Source organism: Saccopteryx bilineata, chromosome 3, assembly GCF_036850765.1.
Source record: "Saccopteryx bilineata isolate mSacBil1 chromosome 3, mSacBil1_pri_phased_curated, whole genome shotgun sequence".
NCBI classification, from domain to species: domain Eukaryota; kingdom Metazoa; phylum Chordata; class Mammalia; order Chiroptera; family Emballonuridae; genus Saccopteryx; species Saccopteryx bilineata.
The window spans coordinates 202,105,858-202,123,846 of NC_089492.1; the positions used below are offsets into that span (position 1 = coordinate 202,105,858).

At 40.0% G+C, this 17,989-nt stretch overlaps 1 protein-coding gene and 1 non-coding gene across 7 annotated transcripts in view; one reads left to right on the forward strand and one right to left on the reverse strand.

Moving 5' to 3' along the window:
• Nucleotides 1–17,989, forward strand: part of GCC2 (GRIP and coiled-coil domain containing 2) — a 137,659-nt gene that overhangs the window by 11,533 nt on the left and 108,137 nt on the right. For 5 of the 6 annotated variants that reach the window (XM_066268571.1, XM_066268572.1, XM_066268570.1 and 2 more), the window contains 4 exons: nucleotides 1,181–3,619; nucleotides 5,741–5,810; nucleotides 10,377–10,477; nucleotides 10,575–10,673. In XM_066268571.1, the coding sequence (XP_066124668.1) occupies nucleotides 1,181–3,619; nucleotides 5,741–5,810; nucleotides 10,377–10,477; nucleotides 10,575–10,673 (2,709 nt within the window). The remainder of the gene's footprint in view (nucleotides 1–1,180; nucleotides 3,620–5,740; nucleotides 5,811–10,376; nucleotides 10,478–10,574; nucleotides 10,674–17,989) is intronic. The other variant, XM_066268575.1, reaches the window with a different exon arrangement.
• On the reverse strand, nucleotides 12,056–12,184 carry LOC136332448 (small nucleolar RNA SNORA11). The gene has a single exon (XR_010730711.1). It is a non-coding gene; the product is annotated as a small nucleolar RNA SNORA11 (small nucleolar RNA).

Consider the following 17,989-nt stretch of genomic DNA (forward strand, 5'->3'; position numbering starts at 1 on the left):
TAAACAAATTGATATTTATAAAGAAAAATAGCCCTGGCCGGTTGGCTCAGCGGTAGAGCGTCGGCCTAGCGTGCGGAGGACCCGGGTTCGATTCCGGCCAGGGCACACAGGAGAAGCGCCCATTTGCTTCTCCACCCCTCTGCCGCGCTTTCCTCTCTGTCTCTCTCCTCCCCTCCCGCAGCCAAGGCTCCATTGGAACAAAGATGGCCCGGGCGCTGGGGATGGCTCTGTGGCCTCTGCCTCAGGCGCTAGAGTGGCTCTGGTCGCAACATGGCGACGCCCAGGATGGGCAGAGCATCGCCCCCTGGTGGGCAGAGCGTCGCCCCTTGTGGGCGTGCCGGGTGGATCTCGGTCCGGCGTATGCGGGAGTCTGTCTGACTGTCTCTCCCTGTTTCCAGCTTTAGAAAAATAAAAAAAAAAAAAAAAAAAAAAAAAAAAAAGAAAAATAACCTCACCTGTGGTGGTGCAGTAGTTAAAGCGTCGACCTGGAATGCTGAGGTTGTCGGTTCGAAACCCTGGCCTTGCCCAGTCAAGGCACATATGGAAATTGATGCTTCAGGATCCTCCCCTCTTCTCTCTCTCTCTCTCTCTCTTTCTCCCCCCCCCTAATAAATAAATAAATAAAAAGAAAAATAAATCTCAACTACAGAGAGACAGTGCTAATATTTATTTCTTGCCTTATTTAGTTGTCCTTGTTGCCAATGTCATTGAAAAAAATGAAAAAGAGTATACATATTTTATGAAAAAGTATTTATTTAAGTAGGTTGATTCGCACACATACTCTAGATACTATTATCTGTTTAGTTCTAGGATATGCAGTTGCCTCTTGGATTTGGGCCAATTTCTCTAAAACGTCTTTTATTAACCTACTCAGGATAATAGTCATTAAAGCCTTGTGATTCAGTAAAAGTTAAATAATTTGTTCTTTTAAAAAAATTAAATTCAGAAATTTTATAACTTTTAGTTATTCTTTGATTAACATTAGTACGACTAAGATATACTGTCGTACTTAAGGTAGTCAGAGCCTAAATATAGTTCTTGGAATATCAGTATCTTATTTCTCTATGTACTTTTCTGCTCATTTCCCTTCCTCTAGGTAGCCTGTGGCTAATAATTTCCTGAGGGCAGGGATTTCTTTTGTCTTAATTAAATATTTTTTGTGTGCTTACTTTTATAATAGGATTCCGTAACTAATTTGGAGGATATGCATAAGGAGTTTGAACAATCACAAAGAAACTATATGAAGCAAATGGAAAATTTGAAAAATGAATTAATGGCGGTACATTTTAAACATAGTGAAGATAAAGCTAGATTGCAAAAGGAATTGGAAGAAGCAAAACAACTTAAATTTCAGAGTGATTCTGAAGATAATGTTAAAAAACTGCAAGAAGAGATTCAGAAAATCAGGCCAGCTTTTGAGGAGCAAATTTCATTTCTGCAAAAGCAATTAAAAGCTGCCAAAAATGAAAAGGAGCAAGAAATTACTCATCTCCAAAAAGTTATTGAGGCTAATTCTGAGCATTCCCAAAAATATATTAATAATTTGCAGGAAGAACTTGTGCAGTTAAAAGCTGCACACCAAGAAGAGGTGAAAGAACTGATGTGCCACATGGCAGCGTCTGCTGAAGAACATGAGGAAGGTGTAAAGTTGAATGACCTAAAGGAGAACTTAGTCAAACCGTCTGAAGCAAGTGAGAACATTCAGGAGAAATATGAATGTGAATTAGGAAACTTGGGGAAAGCCTCAAATGCAAACCAGGAAAATCAGAAGTGTTCTTTGCTCTTACAAGAGGATACATTTGTAGAACAAATAGTAAATGAAAAAGTCAAACACTTAGAAGATACCTTAAAAGAACTAGAGTCTCAACATAATATCTTAAGAGATGAGGTACTTTATATGAATAATCTTAAATTAAAGCTAGAAATTGATGCCCAACATATAAAGGATGAGTTTTTTCATGAACGGGAAGAATTAGAATTTAAAATTAATGAATTATTACTAGCTAAAGAAGAACAGGGATATATAATTGAAAAATTAAAATCTGAGCTCAAAGATTTAAATAAACAGTTGTGCTGTACTGTAGAACAGCACAACAAAGAAGTACAGAGTCTTCAGGAACAACATCAGAAAGAAATATCAGATCTGCATGATACATTTTTGTCAGATTCAGAAAAAGAAAAATTAACATTAATGTTTGAAATACAGTATCTTAAGGAGCAGTGTGAAAACCTCCAGCAAGAAAAGCAAGAAGCAGTATTAAATTATGAGCATGTGCAAGAGATTATGGTAATTTTACAAACAGAACTAGGGGAGTCTGCTGGAAAAATAAGTCAAGAATTTGAATCAATGAAGCAACAGCAAGCATCTGATGTTCATGAACTTCAGCAGAAGCTCAGAACTGCTTTTAATGAAAAAGATACACTTCTTGAAGCTGTGAATCATCTCCGTAGAGAAAATGAAAAGTTATTGTCACAAAAAGAACTTGCATCAGAACTTGAAAATGTTGTAAAAAACCTTCAAGAAAAGAATGAAGAGTATTTAGTTAGTCTTAGTCAGAGAGATTCCATGTTACAAGAATTTGAGGCAAAGATAAATTATCTTACTGAGGAAAAAAATGATTTCTTAAGTAAAATAAAAAGTTCTCATGAAGAGGTGAGTAATCTCCATATAAGATGTGAAAAGGAAGAAAGATTAATTACAGAACTTAGGGAGAAAGTGCAGCAGATGACTCAGTACAATAATGAACTAGAACAGAAGGTAAATGAATTGACAGGAGAACTAGAAGAAACTTTAAAAGAAAAGGATGAAAATAACCAAAAAGTAGAAAAGCTTATGGTTCAATTAGAAACTGTCTTTGAGGACCAGGCAGCACTGTCATCTGAAGTAAAGTCTCTTTCTGAGGAAAATAATATACTTAATTCAGAAAAGAGTCAGTTGAGTAGGAGCTTAGACACTCTTCTGTCTCAAAAAGAAGGATATTTTATGCTTAAGGAACACATTTCTGAATTAGAAAAGAAACTTCAGTTAACAGTTGAAGAACGAGATAATTTAAGTAAACTGTTAGAAAGTGAGCAAGTTCAAAAGTCATTTTTCAAAACTCAGCTATATAGTTTTCTTAAACAAATGGAGTTGGAAGTTTCAGAAGAAAATGAACAAGATGTTGCACATATCCTACAAATTGTAGCTGAATCCTTAGCTAAAATAAGTGAGGAAAAACACAACTTGCTTTTTCATCATGATAAAAAGGTAGTAGAGATAGAAAAAACTATTAAGTGCCTTCAAGAGGAGAAAAGAGTTCAATGTGAGGAACTTAGGTCTTTAGTAAGAGACTATGAACAGGAGAAAGTTCTTTTAAGGAAAGAGTTAGAAGGAACCCAGTCAGAAAAAGAGGCCCTGCAGTCTGATCTAGAAATGAAAAATACTAATGAAAAAAAAAAGCTTGAAAATCAGAATCTTTCAAGTCAAGTTGAGGAAGTGTCTCAAAAATTTTGTAACAAAATTGAAATCCATAATGAAAAAGAAAAATGTTTTATACAGAAACATGAAAACTTAAAGCTAGCCCTAGAACAAAAAGAATCCGAATTGCAAGAAGTGAAAGCAGAATTGATACTACTAAAGGTACTATTAAATTGAATTTAATTGAATTAAATAAATTCTTAGTTGTACACTCTAGAAAATGTATAAACATAAAAAAAATGTATAAACTTTTTTTTTTTTTCTGAAGCTGGAAAAGGGAGAGACAGACTCCCGCATGCGCCCGACCGGGATCCACCCGGCACGCCCACCAGGGGGCGATGCTCTGCCCCTCCGGGGCGTCGCTCTGCTGTGACCAGAGCCACTCTAGCGCCTGGGGCAGAGGCCAAGGAGCCATCCCCAGCGCCCAGGCCATCTTTGCTCCAATGGAGCCTCGCTGTGGGAGGGGAAGAGAGAGACAGAGAGGAAGGAGGGGGGAGGGGTGGAGAAGCAGATGGGCGCTTCTCCTGTGTGCCCTGGCCGGGAATCGAACCCAGGTGCCCCACACACCAGGCCGACGCTCTACCACTGAGCCAACCGGCCAGGACCTGTAAACGTTTTTAAAGTTTGAAGTCAAATAAATTTTTAGCATTTAAGCTCAAATAGGAGATTTCTGAAAAATTCATTAAACATTCTCATGTATATCCTGGTATCACATTGATGACTTTATGGTTTTAGATCTTTTTGAATTATGATCTTGCATAAGATTAAATGATTAAGGGATTAAATGTTCTGGTCTCTATAGTATAATTTAGTCAACAGCAAAACTGCAACTAAACATAAATATGAATTTCATTCTTGTATGATGTACATACTACCTTTTTTTTTTTTAAAGAAAATTCATTTTATTATAATTCCTTATGAAGTTAAAAACAGAGGCAGACCCTTCTCAATAAAGACCCTTTGCAAAAAACAACAAAGGGTCACTCTATTAAGAATCAAATCATCTAAAAACATCAAAAATTTAAGATTAACGCGATCCTCAGACAGCAGTCCAGCTTCTAACACACAATCCTCCTACAGTCACAGCCACAGGGATGTTATCAGCTTCTGAATTCTCAGTGGCAGAAAGACATGCCATGTGACGTTTTTAAGTAGCAAAACCGATCATTGCCCTTTCTGGCTGATGGTCTTTCCAATGTATAAATTTGCCATTCCTGATATTTTCTGGGGCCACCTTGTTTGTTTGTATCATTTTTTATGCTCATTCCTACAGGAACTGGGTGGCAGGGGAGAGCACAGGCCACCAGTATTGAAGCTTCCACAGGGGAGAACTCGGACCGAAAGATGGTTTCAGATACAAAAAGGAGACGTTCTCCTAGTAGCACCTGAATCTTAATGTTACAATCAGCGGGATGGTAGCGAAACTCATAAAATCCTTGATACACCGAGGTTGCAGGACACTGACCCCCGAGAAACACTTCATTAGGAACATAGGAAGATCACTACCAAGTGCAGTTGGCTTGACTCTGGCCAGGAACAGAGAGGGGCTGCATTGTACGTACACTGGTTGTTCTCCAGAACAAGTCCAAATCCGAGAAAAAAGGAGGCGCAGCCCTCCGAACGCCAGAGGAACCCTCATCTGGCCAGAGCCCAATGCAACAACATTCCCATACTACCTTTCTTAAAGAGCACTATTGAACAAAATATTAGGCTATAGTGGTATTTAACTTGAGCCAAAATTTTAGATTTTTCCCACCAAAATTTGTGTCTGTATGATAAACTAATCATTTACTGTTTTCCTTATTATTTATTATGTTCACAATAATTAAGGGATATTTCAAAATGAATATGAAGTGATAAAGAAGCATTTGATTTTTTTTATTAAACAAGAACATCAGAAAAGCAAACGACAAGTCAAAGTTCAATTATGCAAATGAGATGCAAAACCAACTTTTATTTAATTGGTGAAAATGCACTCTACAAAAGGCTGAAAGTAGTGGAGTTATCTGCACATTCCCTGATCCCCTAATTTTTGTGAGCTGTATATTTAATACATGTCAGGTTGTTCATACTGACTTTGGATATTACTGTTTGTTTGCAGTAAATGCTGTATGCATGAGACCAATATTACCTGGTCTCTCAAGGAAAGAAAAGACTATTCACCAAATTACTATTTTTATGAATTCTTTGATAATGACTTTCTCTTGTTTAACATGTTGGGCAGTTCATTATCGGGAATGATATGATTCTGTTTTTTGTTTTTGTTTTTCCTATAAAACATAGGATTCCTTAGAGAAATCACCTGTAGAAAGCGATCAATCTCCTTCGGTAAAAGAGTTGGAAGAAAAAATAGGTAAGTTCAATTTTGCATATGTTATCATAATTATAAAGATTCTCCTTAGTGTTAGAATAGATTGGGAATGCCTGACCACAAAGTGGTGCAGGGGATAGAGTATCAACCTGGGATGCTGAAGACCCAAGTTCAAGACCCCAAGGTTGCTGGCTTGAGCATAGGCTCACCAGTTTGAGTGTAGGCGTTGCTGGCTTGAGCCTGGGATCATAGACCTGACCCCATGGCCAATGGCTTAGCAAGGGGTCACTGACTCAGCTGGAGCCCCCCAGTCAAGGCACATACGAGAAAGTAATCATTATACACTATGGGTTGATGCTTCTCATCTCTCTCCCTTACTGTCTCTAGCTGTCTCTCTCGCATATGCATGCTAAAAAAAAATTAAAAATATAGATTGGGAAATATAGTAGCCAATTAATAAGTTTTTCTTTTTTGATGATTAGTGACATTGAGCATCTTTTCATATGTATATAGGCCATCTGTATATTTTCTTTGGAGAAGTGTTTATTTAGATACTTTGCCCATTTTTTTTTTCAGAGACAGAGAGTCAGAGAGAGAGATAGACAGGGACAGACAGACAGGAACGGAGAGATGAGAAGCATCAATCATTAGTTTTTCATTGCCCGTTGCAACACCTTAGTTGTTCATTGATTGCTTTCTCATATGTGCCTTGACCGCGGGCCTTCAGCAGACCGAGTGACCCCTTGCTCGAGCCAGTGACCTTGGGTCCAAGCTGGTGAGCTTTTGTTCAAACCAGATGAGCCCGCACTCAAGCTGGCGACCTCAGGGTTTCGAACCTGAGTCCTCTGCATCCCAGTCTGACACTCTATTCACTGCACCACCGCCTGGTCAGGCTAATAAGTTTTTAAATCAAAATAAGAAGCTGTCTCTTCTTTTTTTTTCATTTTTTCGAAGCTGGAAACGGGGAGTCAGTCAGACAGACTCCCGCATGCGCCTGACCGGGATCCACCTGGCATGCCCACCAGGGGGCGATGTTCTGCCCCTCTGGAGCGTCGCTCTGTTGCATCCAGAGCCATTCTAGCGCCTGAGGCAGAGGCCACAGAGCCATCCCCAGCGTCCGGGCCATCTTTGCTCCAATGGAGCCTCGGCTGCGGAAAGGGAAGAGAGAGACAGAGAGGAAGGAGAGGGGGATGGAGAAGCAAATGGGCGCTTTTCCTATGTGCTCTGGCCAGGAATTGAACCCGGGACTCCTGCACGCCAGGCCAATGCTCTACTGCTGAGCCAACCGGCCAAGGCCAAGAAGCTGTCTCTTCTTAATGTCCTCATTTTAGCCCCTCTCATTTGTTTGCTTTCTTTTTCAAAACTGTCACTTTCTGTTTAACACAAGCAAAAGATTAATATAATTTTATTTATAAATGGATCCATGATTGTTTTGGATCTTAAAATTTATTTATCAAACTATTTGCCCTGTTACTTAGGCACTAGTGATAGAAAGGTGATTAAGGTGTAACCATGTCTTCAAAGAGCTCACTGCCAGAAAGTGCTGTTATTAGAGTAGTTTGATGTGTGTGCAAGGTACAGTGCTGGCAGTACAAAAAGTAACAGTTTGTTTTATTAATTAAGTAAATAATTTATTTATTTTTAGAGAGAGCCAGAGAGAGTAATAGAGACAGAGACAGACAGCCAGGAAGGGAGAGAGATGAGAAGCATCAACTCATAGTTGTGTCACTTTGGTTGTTCCTTGATTGCTTCTCATACGTGTCTTGACTGGAGGACTCCAGCCAAGCCAGCAATGCCTTGCTTAAGCCAGCAACCTTGGGCTTCAAGCCATTGACCTTTGGGCTCAAGCCAGCAATCACGGGGTCATGTCTGTGGTCCCATGCTCAATCTGGCTATCCCATGCTCAAGTTGATGAGCCTGTGCTCAAGCCGGATGAGCCTGCACTCAAGCAGGTGACCTTGGGGTTTTGAACCTGAGTCCTCAGCTTCCCAGGTCAATGCTCTGTCCACTGCGCCACTGCTAGTAAAGTATAACTACCTGTTTTAAGTTAAGAAAAATATCACAGAATAGGCTGTACTTTTCTTTTGTCTTAAAAAAAAAGAAAAATTCATCACAAGACTAAAGGTATTCTAGCACAAGGATATAGCAGGTGCTTATATATTAACATATGTAACATCAAGGAGCATACTAGGATGTTCCTGGAGGGGTATAGAAGCACCAATGTTACATGCAGAGGAGTTGGGATTTTATCTTATTCATTTATTTCCCATAATAACATTATAGGGTAGCTCTTTTAAAGACAAAGGAACAAATATTTAGTGTCAAATAATATGCCCATAATTCCTCATTTTAGTGCCTATTTAGATTGGCAGAGAGAAGGGTAGAAGATAGTTGAAAGAGTTTGGAGTGACTCTTAAGTTTTCTACAGTGGGTGATTGGGACAAGTTGGATTTGGAAGATCATGATCTCAGTTTTAGATAAATTAAGTGTGAATACCAACTCAAGGTGAGATGTCAAATAGACTGCTAAATATGCAAATCTGGAATTGAGAGAGTTTGATCAAAGATAAACATTTTAAATTAATAGTTGGCATTAAAAGCCATAAAATAGAGCTCACCAAGGAAATAAGTGTAGAAAAGGATGAGGATCAGGACAGTTCTCCATCATTTAAAAATTAGAAATATAGACAGCAAAGGAGATTGAGAAGGATCAGACAGTGAAGACCCAGAACATAAAATATATTAGAAGCTAAGGCACATGAAGTGCACGTGAGGAAGTGTTTCAAGAGGGTAAAATGTTTAACCATGGTGAATGTTATGAAAGATAAATCACATTAGTACTAAGAACTGACCCTTGGATTAAGTGACCTAGATGTCACTTGGTAATTTGGTGGTAACAGTTGCCATGGTATGCCAGAGCTATAGCCTGACTGAAGTGAGTTCAAGAAACAAATGGAATAAGAAATTTGAGAGCATGTATAATATAAACAACTCTCACAGGGAGTTTTGCTATAAAAGAAGAGATGAGACAGTATCCAGAGGGGAAATGGGGTTTGCATTGTTGTGTGTATGTGATGTTTCACCTGTCCTATTGTGACCTCTCAATGACCCTTTTTGGTGGCAGCTTCCACTATTTATTTATTTATTTTTTTAATTTTTTAATTTTTTTATTGATTTTATTTATTTTTAAAATTATTTTTATTTATTAATTTTAGAGAAGAGAGACAAAGAGAGAGAAAGAGGGAGAGAGAGAGAGAGAGAGAAGGGGGAGGAGCAGGAAGCATCAACTCCCATATGTGCCTTGACCAGGCAAGCCCAGGGTTTTGAACCGGTGACCTCAGCATTTCCAGGTCAACACTTTATCCACTGCGCCACCACAGATCAGGCTCCACTATTTATTTTTTACTTTAATCTCTTGCAACTATTTTTCTTGTTGCATGTTTTTTTGTGTGGTTTTTTTTTACAGAGAAAGAGAGAGAATCAGAGAGGGATAGATAGAGACAGACAGACAGGAACGGAGAGAGATGAGAAGCATCAATCATTGTGTCACATTTTTCATTGTGACACCTTAGTTGTTCATTGATTGCTTTCTCATATGTGCCTTGACCACGGGCCTTCAGCAGACCGAGTAACCCCTTGCTTGAGCCAGCGACCTTGGGTCCAAGCTGGTAAATTGTTTTTTTCTTTTTCTCAAGCCAGAGGAGCTCGTGCTCAAGCTGGCAATATCGGGGGTTTCAATCCTGGTTCCTCCGCATCCCAGTCCGACGCTCTATCCACTGCATCACTGCCTGGTCAGGCCTTGTTGCATGTTTATAAATTGGAAATAATCTTACAGAGAAGGAGATCTGCTGCACAAGAAAGGGGGGAATTGCTACACTAGTGCCTGCATAGGTGAGAAGATAGAGGTTGCAAGAGATTTTAAACAGCTGGCCTTTGCTGCATACACATAGATGGTACATATGTAGTGGCCAGAAAAAGTGTAGAGGAGGACAGGTGTAACTAGGTTAATGAGCAGGGACAGAACTTCAAATTGTGTAATTAAATGTAATCAATGATATACCATCAAGAAGTAAGATAGGGAACAGTAGAGTTTAAATAGGGGAGATGGCTAAAGAGGTTAAGTGGAGAGGTAAAGATTGAATACATTGAACACATTCCAAGTGTAATTGTAAAAATAAGACCCACCAACCAAGAGGAGTGTGCCTAGGGAGTATAAATATCTAACTTCACCTGGTATCTCTTCTACTTGATCCTTGTTTGCAAATTACCACCTGAAATCCTGCATACTGTGTTTCCAGGAAATCTTCTAAGGTTAAAGATGTCCTAACATCTTCTCCAATTCCTAGAAACTTATGCAAATGCTAAAAAAAAAGGCTGTTTTGGGAGATTGAAGAAAATGGAAAATTTTTTACATTGTTTACCTCATTTAGATAATGAATAATTAAGCTTTCACTTAAAATAATAGGTATTTATATTTTTGGTACTTCTTACTTTTAATTTCAAATTGCAGATTTTTTGTTCCAGATTAAAGATCGATTTATAGGGCTAATAAATGATTTGAATATTTTTCTTTCTGAGTTTATATATAATCCATTCATTTTTATTTTAGAATATCTCGAAAAAGAATCCAAAGAGAAAGAGGAGAAAATAAATAAAATAAAGCTAGTTGCTGTGAAAGCAAAGAAAGAACTAGATTCTAGCAGAAGAGAGGTAAGGCACCTTATAAATGAAAGATTCAAGAACTTTGCATTTTAGAAAATCTAGCTTTTCTATCCATAAAAAATTCTCTATTGTATATTTAAAATAGGCCCAGACTCTAAGGGAAGAACTCAAATCTGTACAGTCAGAAAAGGATCGGCTGTCTGCTTCCATGAGAGATCTCCTTCAAGGAGCAGAGAGCTATAAGGTAAAAAGTAACTTTAATAAGTTAGATTTGTAACCTCTAAGTTAAGAAATGTACTACATACATGACGCTCTTGTTTTTAGTAAATCGTTTTTACTATGTTTCTATGTAATGTGGTATCATCCTAGTGTTGAGATTTTAAGTAGCTTTTATTTATGTATTTATTTTTTGGTATTTTTCTGAAGCTGGAAACGGGGAGAGACAGTCAGACAGACTCCCGCATGTGCCCTACCAGGATCCACCCGGCACGCCCACCAGGGGGCGATGCTCTGCCCACCAGGGGGCGATGCTCTGCCCCTGTGGGGCGTGTCTCTGTCAACCGGAGCCACTCCAGCGCCTGGGGCAGAGGCCAAGGAGCCATACCCCACGCCCTGGCCATCTTGGGCCATCTTTGCTCCAGTGGAGCCTCGGCTGCTGGAGGGGAAGAGAGAGACAGAGAGGAAGGAGAGGGGGAGGGGTGGAGAAGCAGATGGGTGCTTCTCCTGTGTGCCTTTTTAAACAGTGCGTTAGATTTTAAACTAAAATTCTGTTTTCGGATTTCATGGTAAAATCAATAACAAAAAAAGGTGGCTATTGTTACTGTTATCTTTTAATATTGTTCTGACCACAAGTATACCTGAATCTTAAAAAATAGATCTGACAGGAAAATTAAACCATTATTACTTAGAGGTAATATGCTTGTCTACCTAAATAATGTAGAATCTGTTATAAAAAATATAAGACTTTAAATGAGAGTCGAACAAAACTACTGAGATATATAAAATGCAAGATAAATACCATTATAGTTCCTTATGTATTCATTCAGCAAACATTTTTACAGCTGGGCTGAGTACTGAGTACTGGGTAGATGGTTGTCAACCAAATAGTCTAAGTTACTGCCTTCTTTTAATTTATTTTATTTTTAATTTATTTATTTTTATTGATTTTAATTTGTATTTACATAGATTTAAATATCCCACCAAATACATCCCTTCACCCCCCTATTCCCTTCAACATCCCCCTTGCCGCCCTCCCCCAACACCCTCCCCCTTCCCTCTAAGATTTGCTTTCCTGCTCTCTATAACGCTATGTTATGTGTATATAATTTCACCAATCTCGTTACCTTCTCTTGATCCTATCCTTTTATCGCCTTTCCCTCTGTCCACTTTCCTTCTAGTCCCTTTGATCCCGCCTCTGACTCTATTCCATTCCTCAGTTCACATTATTCATTGGATTCCTTAAATGAGTGAGGTCATATGATATTTTTCTTTCTCTGCCTGGCTTATTTTATTTAACGTAATAGTTAATAGTTTCCAGGTCCATCCATGTTGCTGCAAAAGGTAAGATTTCCTTCTTTTTCACAGCTACGTAGTATTCCATTGTGTACCACTGCTTCCCCGCCCCCCATGTATAGGGAATCATGTCACAGGAAGGTCACAGTGTTCGGCCACCTGTGAGTAGTAAACTCAAGTTCCTGTTGGATGTGTTGTAAACAGAGGAGCCATGCTTCAGGTTCCCTGCTCTGATCACATCCCCTGTACCACGGCTTTTTATTTTTTATTTTTATTTTTTTAATTCTTTTTGTATTTTTCCGAAGCTGGAAACGGGGAGGCAGTCAGACAGACTCCCGCATGCGCCCGACCGGGATCCACTCAGCATGCCCACCAGGAGGCGATGCTCTGCCCATCTGGGGCGCTGCTCTGTTCAACCAGAGCCATTCTAGCGCCTGAGGCAGAGGCCACAGAGCCATCCTCAGCGCCCGGGCCAACTTTGCTCCAATGGAGCCCTGGCTGTGGGAGGGGAAGAGAGAGACAGAGAGGAAGGAGAGGGTGGAGGGGTGGAGAAGCAGATGGGCGCTTCTCCTGTGTGCCCTGGCCGGGAATCAAACCTGGGACTCCTGCACGCCAAGCCGATGCTCCACCACTGAGCCAACCAGCTAGGACCTGTACCACGGCTTTTTAGTCCGCCCGTCTACTTACGGACACTTGGGCTGTTTCCAGATCTTGGCTATTGTTAACAATGCTGCCATAAACACGGGGGTGCCTTTCTTCTTTTGAATCAATGATGTGGTGTTCATGGGATATATTTTTAAAAGTGGGATGACTGGGTCAAAAGGCAGTCCGATTTTTAATTTTTTTGAGGAATCTTCATACTGTTTTCCATAGTGTCTGCACCAGTCTGCATTCCCACCAGCAGTGCAGGAGGGTTCCCTTTTCTCCACATACTCGCCAGCACTTATTATGTGTTGTTTTGTTAATGAGTGCCATTGTTACTGGTATGAGGTGGTATCTCATTGTGGTTTTAATTTGATTAGTGATATTGAAACATTTGTCAAATGATTAGTGATATTGAAACATTTTTTCATATCCTTATTGGTCATCTGTATGCCCTGTTTGCAGAAGTGTCTATTCATTTCTTTTACCAATTTTTTGATTGGATTGTTTGTCTTCCTGGTGTTTTTTTTTTTTTTTTAATTTTTTTCTTTTACAGAGACAGAGAGAGTCAGGGAGAGAGATAGGGACAGACAGACAGGAACGGAGAGATGAGAAGCATCAATCATCAGTTTTTTGTTGCGCATTGCAACACCTTAGTTGTTCATTGATTGCCTTCTCATATGTGCCTCGACCATGGGCCTTCAGCAGACCGAGTAACCCCTTGATCAAGCCAGCGATCTTGGGCTCAAGCTGGTGAGCTTTTTGCTCAAACTAGATGAGCCCGCGCTCAAGTTGGCGACCTCGTGGTCTTGAACCTAGGTCTCCCGCATCCCAGTCCAACGCTCTAACCACTGCGCCACTGCCTGGTCAGGCCCTGTTGTTGAGTTTTACAAGTTCTTTATGAATTTTGGTTAATCCTTTATCAGATGTATTGTCGAATATGTTCTTCCATTTTTATTTTGTTCATATTGTCTTTAGCTGTGCAAAAGCTTTTTAGTTTGATGTCCCATTTGTCCATCCTGTTTTTTATTTCACTTGCCGTGGAGATAAATCAGCAAATATATTGCTGTAAGAGATGTTAGAGAGCTTATTGCCTATGTTTTCTTCTAAGATGATTATGGTTTCATGACTTACATTTCAGTCTTTTATCCATTTTGAGTTTATTTTTGTGAATGGTGTAAGTTGGTGGTCTAGTTTTATTTTTTTGCAGGTAGCTGTCCAATTTTCCCAACACCATTTGTTAAAGAGACTGTCTTTACTCCGTTGTATGCTCTTACCTCCTTTGTCAAATATCAGTTTTCCATAAAGGTGTGGTTCATTTCTGGGTTCTCTGTTCTGTTCCTTTGATGTATATGCCTGTTCCTGTTTTGAGTACAATGGCCTTGTAGTATAACTTGATATCAGGAAGTGTGATACCACCCCATTTATTCTTCTTTTTCATGATTTCTGAGGCTATTCGTGTTCTTTTCTGGTTCCATATTAATTTTTGGAATATGTGTTCTATACCTTTGAAGTATGTCATTGGTATTTTAATAGGTATTGCATTGAATTCATAGATTGCTTTGGGTAATATAGACATTTTAAGGATGTTTATTCTTCCTATCCATGAACACGGTATATGCTTCCACTTGTTTGTATCTTCCCTGATTTCTTTTATCAATGTTTTATAATTTCCCGAGTACAAGTCTTTAACCTCCTTTGTTAAATTTACTCCCAGGTACTTTATTTATTAATTTTATATCCTGCCACCTTGCTGAATTCATTTATCAGGTCCAGTAGTTTTTTTTTGTTTTTTAGAGACAGAGAGAGAGATAGGAACAGACAGACAGGAACAGAGGGAGATGAGAAGCATCAATCATCAGTTTTTTGTTGCGATACCTTAGTTGTTCATTGATTGCCTTCTCATATGTTCCCTGACCGCGGGCCTTCAGCAAACTGAGCAACCCCCTGCTCGAGCCAGTAACCCTGTGTCCAATCTGGTGAGCTCTTGCTCAAACCATGTGAGCCCACGCTCAAGCTGGCGACCTCAGGATCTCAAACCTGGGTCCTCTGTATCCCAATCTGACGCTCTATCAACTGTGCCACTGTCCGGTCAGGCAAGTCCAGTAGATTTTTGACTGAGACTTTAGGGTTTTCTATATACAGTATCATATCATCTGCAAATAATGATAGTTTTACTACTTTTCCAATTTTTTTTATTTTTATTATTATTTTTATTTACTTATTTATTTATTTTTACAGAGGCAGAGATAGACAGGGACAGACAGACAGGAACGGAGAGAGATGAGAAGCATCAATCATCAGTTTCTCGTTGCGACTTCTTAGTTGTTCATTGATTGCTTTCTCACATGTGCCTTGACCGTGGGCTTTCAGCAGACCGAGTAACCCCGTGCTGGGGCCAGCGACCTTGGGTCCAAGCTGGTGAGCTGTTTGCTCAAGCCAGACGAGCCTGCGCTCAAGCTGGCGACCTCGGGGTCTCGAACCTGGGTCCTTTCGCATCCCAGTCCGACGCTCTATCCACTGCGTCACCACCTGGTCAGGCTTCTTTTCCAATTTGAATGCCTTTTATTTCTTCTTCCTGTCTCATTGCTGTGACTAGGACTTCCAGAACTATATTGAATAAGAGTGGTGAAAGGGGGCACCCCTGCCTTGTTCCTGATCTTCAGGGGATTGCTTTTAATATTTGCCCATTGAGTATGATGTTGTCTGTGGGTTTGTCATAGATGGCCTTTATCATGTTGAGGTATGTTCCTGTATTCCCACTTTGCTGAGAGTTTTGATCATACATGGGTGCTGGATTTTATCAAATGCTTTTTCTGCATCTATTGATATTATCATGTGGTTTTTCTCTTTCCTTTTGTTTATGTGATGAATCACATTGATTGATTTGCAAATATTGTACCAGAATAAATCCTACTTGATCATGATACATGATTTTTTTCATTTATTGCTGGATCTGATTTGCTCATATTTTGTTGAGAATATTAGTATCTAGATTCATCAGGGATATTGGCCTATAGTTTTCTTTCTTTGTATTGTCTTTGCCTGGCTTTGGAATCAGAATGATGCTGTCTTGTAAAAGGAGTTTGGAAGTCTTTACTCCTCTTAAATTTTTTGATGTAACTTGAGAAGGATAGGAGTTAGTTCTTCCTTGAATAGTTGGTAGATTTTGCCTGCGAAGCTCTCTGGCCCAGGGCTTTTGTTTATTGGGAGTTTGTTGATAACTGTTTCGATCTTAGTTGTTGTAATTGTTCTGTTCAGGTTTTCTGATTTTTCCAGATTGATTTTTGAAAGATGATATGTTTTAAGGAATTTGTCCATTTCAACTAGGTTGTCTTAATTTTTTGGCGTATAGTTCTTCATAGTATTTTCTTACAATCCTTTGTATTTCTGCTCTGTCAGTTTTTACTTCTCCACTCTCATTCCTAATTTCATTTATTTGAGTTTTCTCTTTTTTTTTTTTAAAGAAAAATTTTTTTCTTTTCTTTTTTTTTTTTTTTTGTATTATTCTGAAGTTGGAAATGGGGAGGCAGTCAGACTCCCGCATGCGCTCGACTGGGATCCACCAGCATGCCCACCAGGGGGCGATGCTCTTCCCATCTGGGGCGTTGCTCTGTTGCAACCAGAGCCATTCTAGCACCTGAGGCAGAGGCCACAGAGCCATTCTCAGCACCCAGGCCAACTTTGCTCCAATGGAGCCTTGGCTGTGGGAGGGGAAGAGAGAGACAGAAAGGGAGAGGGGGAGGGGTGGAGAAGCAGATGAGTGCTTCTCCTGTGTTCCCTGGCTTGGAATCAAACCTGGGACTCCTGGAGTCCTCTCTTTTAATTTCTTGGTGAGTCTGGTTAAAGGTTCATCAATCTTGTTTACCTTTTCAAAGAACCAGCTCTTTTTTTTTTTTTTTTTTTTTTTGTATTTTTCTGAAGCTGGAAACGGAGGCAGTCAGACAGACTCCCGCATGTGCCCGACCGGGATCCACCCAGCACGCCCACCAGGGGGCGATGCTCTGCTCCTCTGGGGGGGGGGGGCGTCGCTCTGTCGCGACCAGAGCCACTCTAGCGCCTGGGGCAGAGGCGAAGGAGCCATCCCCAGTGCCCGGGCCAACTTTTGCTCCTACGGAGCCTCGGCTGCTGGAGGGGAAGAGAGAGACAGAGAGGAAGGAGAGGGGGAGGGGTGGAGAAGCAGATGGGTGCCTCTCCTGTGTGCCCTGGCTGGGAATCGAACCTGGGACTTCCGCACGCCAGGTCGGCGCTCTACCGCTGAGCCAACCGGCCAGGGCAAGAACCAGCTCTTGGTTTCATTGATCCTCTGTATTGTTTATTTAGCCTCTATGTCATTTATTTCTACTCTGATCTTTATTATTTCCTTCCTTTTTCTTCTCTGGCTTTACTTTCTGTTCTTTTTCTAGTTCTTTTAGATTGAGCTTTTTCTTCTTATGGTATGCCTGGATTGCTGTGAACTTACTCCGCAGGACTGCTTTGGCATATTTTGAGTTGTTGTATGTTCATTTTTTTTTTCTTTTTTTTTTACAGAGGCAGAGATAGACAGGGACAGACAGACAGGAACGGAGAGAGATGAGAAGCATCAATCATCAGTTTCTCGTTGCGCGTTGCGACTTCTTAGTTGTTCATTGATTGCTTTCTTACATGTGCCTTGACCACGGGCCTTCAGCAGACCGAGTAACCCCCTGCTGGAGCCAGGGACCTTGGGTCCAAGCTGGTGAGCTCTTTGCTCAATCCAGATGAGCCCGCGCTCAAGCTGGCGACCTCGGGGTCTCGAACCTGGGTCCTTCCGCATCCCAGTCCGACGCTCTATCCACTGCGCCACCACCTGGTCAGGCTGTATGTTCATTTTTATTTGTTTCAAGGAAATTTTTTATTTCTTCCTTGATCTCATTGTTAACCCATTTGTTATTTAATAACATGATATTTAGTTTCCATGTTTTTGAATGTTTTTAAGTTTTTCTATTGTTATTGATTTCTAGTTTCATGCCACTGTGATCAGAGAGGACGCTTGATATGATTTCAGTCTTAAGTTTATTGAGACTCGTTTTGTGTCCTAACATGTGGTCTATTGTAGAGAATGTACCATGAGCACTTGAAAAGAATGAATATTCTGTTTTAGGGTGAAAGGTTTTGAAGATATCTATTAAATCTAGTTGATCTAGTGTGTACTTTAAGGTTGCTGTTTCTTTATTAATTTTATTTCTTGAGGATCTATCCACTGATGTTAGGGGGGTATTGAAATTCCTTATTATTATAGTATTGCTGTTGATCTCGCCTTTTATGTTCATCAAAATCTGCTTTATATATTTAGGTGCTCCTATGTTAGGCATATGGATATATATATAATGGCTATATCTTCCTTTTGGATTTTTTTCTTTATCATTACGTAGTGACCTTCTTTAT